The sequence below is a fragment of the Eimeria mitis genome, genomic scaffold (genome assembly GCF_000499745.2).
Source record: "Eimeria mitis Houghton genomic scaffold, Emh_scaff247, whole genome shotgun sequence".
NCBI classification, from domain to species: Eukaryota; Apicomplexa; class Conoidasida; order Eucoccidiorida; family Eimeriidae; genus Eimeria; species Eimeria mitis.
Genome location: NW_013570808.1, coordinates 10,342 through 13,963, shown reverse-complemented (window position 1 = coordinate 13,963; position 3,622 = coordinate 10,342). Strand labels below are relative to the sequence as shown.

The following is a 3,622-nucleotide window of genomic DNA, read 5'->3' as shown; positions in this document are numbered from 1 at the left end:
CGTCACCCCCCCCTCTTCTTCTTCTTCTTCTTCTCCCACTTCTTTTCCTCCTCTTTCCTCTTCTTCTTCTTCTTCTTCTCCTTGGCCCCCTCAATCAAATGGTATTTCTTTGGGCCCTTCTGCAGTTTACTCGCAGCAAGGAGACAGAAGCAAAAGGCGCAGTAAGATGAGGTGTCTCCTCTGCTGTTTACTCTGTCTCTCTTTTTCTTTTTCTTTTTATTTTTTTTTTGTGTTTCTGTCTCTTCGTTGTCTTTTGTCCGTCTCTTCTTCTTCTTCTCCTGCTGTCTCTCTCTGTATCTGTCTCTTTTTGTACTTTCTCTTTCTTGCTCTGTCTCTTTATCTTTTCTATACTTTTTCTCTTTGTCTCTTTCTGCTTGTGTCTGCTTTGTCTCTCTGTCTGTGTCTCTTTTGTCTTCGCTGTCTCTGTCTGTCTCTTTCTGTTTTATTTGGTTCTCTCTCTGTCTCTTCTGTCTCCTCTATCTTTCTGTCTCTTTTGTCTCTCTGTCTCTTCTGTCTCCTTTATCTCTCTCTGTCTCCTTTGCCTCTCTGTCTCCTTTATCTTTCTCTATCTCTATCTATCTCTCCTCCCCCCTCTTTCTTTTTTTTTTATTTTTTTTCTCTCCCCTNTATCTTTCTCTATCTCTATCTATCTCTCCTCCCCCCTCTTTCTTTTTTTTTTATTTTTTTTCTCTCCCCTTTCTCTTCTTCTTCCCTCTCAACCAACAAAACAAACAAAACAAAACAAAACAAAGAAAAAATAAAAAAAGAAAAAATAATTTTGTTTTTTTTTATTTCTCTGCTGCAGATGTCAGCGCCTCCCCTTTGCTCAGAACGCAATCTAGGGGCCCCTCGTCAAAAAGGGGTATCTCCTTAGGGGCCCCCGTGGGGGGCCCCCGGGGAGGCCCCCTGAGGGCCCCTGTGTCTGCTGCAGACAGCCGAATGAGGGCAGCGAAGACAAGCAAAGTTTCTGCTGCTGGTTCGGGTGTATCGGTGTCTCCTTTTCATGCTGCAGAAAGGAGACAGTTGCTGCTGCAGCAGCAGACAGCAGCAGCAACACAAAGGAGAGAGAGACAATCTACTCTCCGTATGTCTTTTGCTGCTAAGCCCCTTCAGAGGGTGTACAGACACTGCAAGGGGTCTATCAGGCGGCGGTTTGCTGCTGCGGGNGCAGCAAGGAGACTGGAGAGAGCGGTGCGAAAGACACAGCAGCAGCTGCTGCTGCCGATGCAGCAGAAGCTGCTAACAGCCAGGCAGCAGACACGGCTGCTGCTGCGTGATCGAGTGAGGGCCCTTCGGGTGTATGTACACCTCGGCGTGGGGGGGTGTCAGAGGAGACTAAGGGCCTCTTTTGCTGCAGTGCATGCAGCAAGAAGCAGAGAAAAAGAAAGGAGACAGCAGCTTATACACGAAGGAGACAGAAGAAATCTTCCTGCTGCAGAAAGGAGACAGCAGCAAGCAACAAAGACATACCAGCAGCAGAAGAGCATGCAGAGAGTGGTTCCCCTTTGCCCTCCTGCTGCTGCAGCAACAGCAACAGCACCAGCAGCAGCAGCAGCAGCTGCTGCTGCTGCTGCAGAGTGGGGGGCTCAGACGCCGCTCCGTGGGGCCTCGGGGCAGCTGCGGTGGGGCGGAGAAAGGAGACAGCAGCAAGGAGACAGAGAGAGACAGCTGTCTCCTCTGTTCCAGCCTCTCCCTTGTCACGCAGCAGAGCAGACGCAGAGCCCTTCAGACAGCAGCAACCTCACCAGCAGCAGAGATGCAGCAGCAGCAGCAGCAGCAGCAGCAGATGCAGCAGCAGCAGATGCAGCAGCAGCAGCAGCAGCAGCAGCAGAAGCTGCGGAGACACCCGAGGCAGCTGCCGATACACCTGAACTGCAGCGCAGCGAATTCAAACAAATGCTCAGAAAGTGGCAGTCCAAGGAGCTGCTAGCAGCAGCACAGAAAAAAAAAGCAGCAGCAGATCAACCCCACACACAAGCAGCAGCAGCAGCAGCAACACCAGCAGCAACAGCAACAGCAGCAGCAGCAGCAGCAGCAACACAAACTGTAGGGGAAGCAGCAGCAGAAGAAACCCCAGAAAGAGGCAGCAGCAACACGCAGCAAGCAGACACACAGCAGCAACACAACACACGTGAACAAAGTCAAGACAAACAGAAACCAGCAGAAGCAGCAGCAGCAGCAGAAGAAGAAGCAGCAGCAGCACCAGCAGCCGCGTCTGCTGCTCAGGCAGCGGCCACTCCGCAGAGAGACCAGAGCGCTGCAGCAGCTCACGAGACAGAAACAGAAACAGCAGCAGCAGCAGCAGATGCAGCAGATGCCCCCGCAGCAGCAGCAGCAGCAGCAGCAGCAGCAGCAACCGAGGTAAGAGCAGCAGACACAGCACTCGTTCTCCCTGAAGAAGAAGAAGAGGAGACAGGAGACAAAAAGGAGACAGAAGGAGACAGAACGGAGACAGGAGACAGGGAGACAGCAGCCCTGCAGCAACAAACAGCAGCAACAGCAGCAGCAGCAGCAGCAGCAGCAGCAGGAGAAAGCAGCAAACTGCTGCAGCAAGAAGAGACAGCAGCAAAGGAGACAAAGACACGGGCATCAAGCATAACCCACGGAGATGAAGACGCTGCATCCACTGCAAGCCTGCAGCAGCAGCAGCAGCAGCAGCAGGAGCAGCAGCAGCAGCAGCAGCAGCAGCAAGAAGCAGAGCAGAGACAAGAGCGCAGCAGGCTGAGTGTATACGAACGGCAGCAGCAGAAAGAGAAAAAGAAAGAGAGCTGTANAGACAAGAGCGCAGCAGGCTGAGTGTATACGAACGGCAGCAGCAGAAAGAGAAAAAGAAAGAGAGCTGTATATACACCCTAATAGATATACTACCAACAAAGTGGGAAACCCTCAGTTTATTTTTGGGCGCTTTATTTACTTTTGTTTTAGTTTTTGTGTGTACACGGGGGGCCCCGCATGCGCTGCTGCTGCTGTTCTGCTGCTTCTTTGGGCTGCGTATAAGGTTCGGGGGCAGCAGCAGCAGCAGCGGCGGCAGCTACACTGCTCTCTGGTTGCTGCTGCTGCAGCTGCTGGTTGTTGTTAGCTTCTGCTGCGTCTCTCTCGCCAGACAAGCAGCAGATCAGCAGCAGCTGCTGCAGCAGCTGCAGGATAGCAGGCTGTATACTGCAGATATACGCATCAGTAAGATATATAAATTTATTATAAATAAAATAAAATAAAATAAAATAATATAAACACTAACAAAAACAACCACAAACCCTAAACCCTAAACCCTAAACCCTAATGCATGCATATACGCTGTTTATAGATATCTTACAGTTTATAGAACATGTACTGTATGGGGTGTATATATATATAACTCATTTGCTTTGTCTTCTGCTGCTGCTGCTGCTGCTGCTNTGTATGGGGTGTATATATATATAACTCATTTGCTTTGTCTTCTGCTGCTGCTGCTGCTGCTGCTGCTGCTGCTGCTGCTGCTGCTGCTGTGTGTGTGTGTTGTTGTCTGCAGCGGGAATGTTACTGTTTGTGTCTCTGTTGTTTTTGTTGTTTTTAATTAGTTTTTTGGTTTTAGGTTATTTGCGTTTTTCTAGTTTTTATTCTTTTGTATTTCAGCCGATTGAAG

At 49.9% G+C, this 3,622-nt stretch overlaps 1 protein-coding gene across 1 annotated transcript; it reads left to right on the top strand.

Moving 5' to 3' along the window:
* Window positions 1–939: 939 nt before the first annotated feature.
* EMH_0005230 (uncharacterized protein) lies at window positions 940–2,796 on the top strand (the record flags this gene model as incomplete). Its single annotated transcript, XM_013497099.1, is given in 3 exon segments — window positions 940–1,166; window positions 1,170–2,773; window positions 2,777–2,796. Coding segments are annotated over 3 exon segments (1,851 nt in total).
* Between the last annotated feature and the right edge of the window lie 826 nt (window positions 2,797–3,622).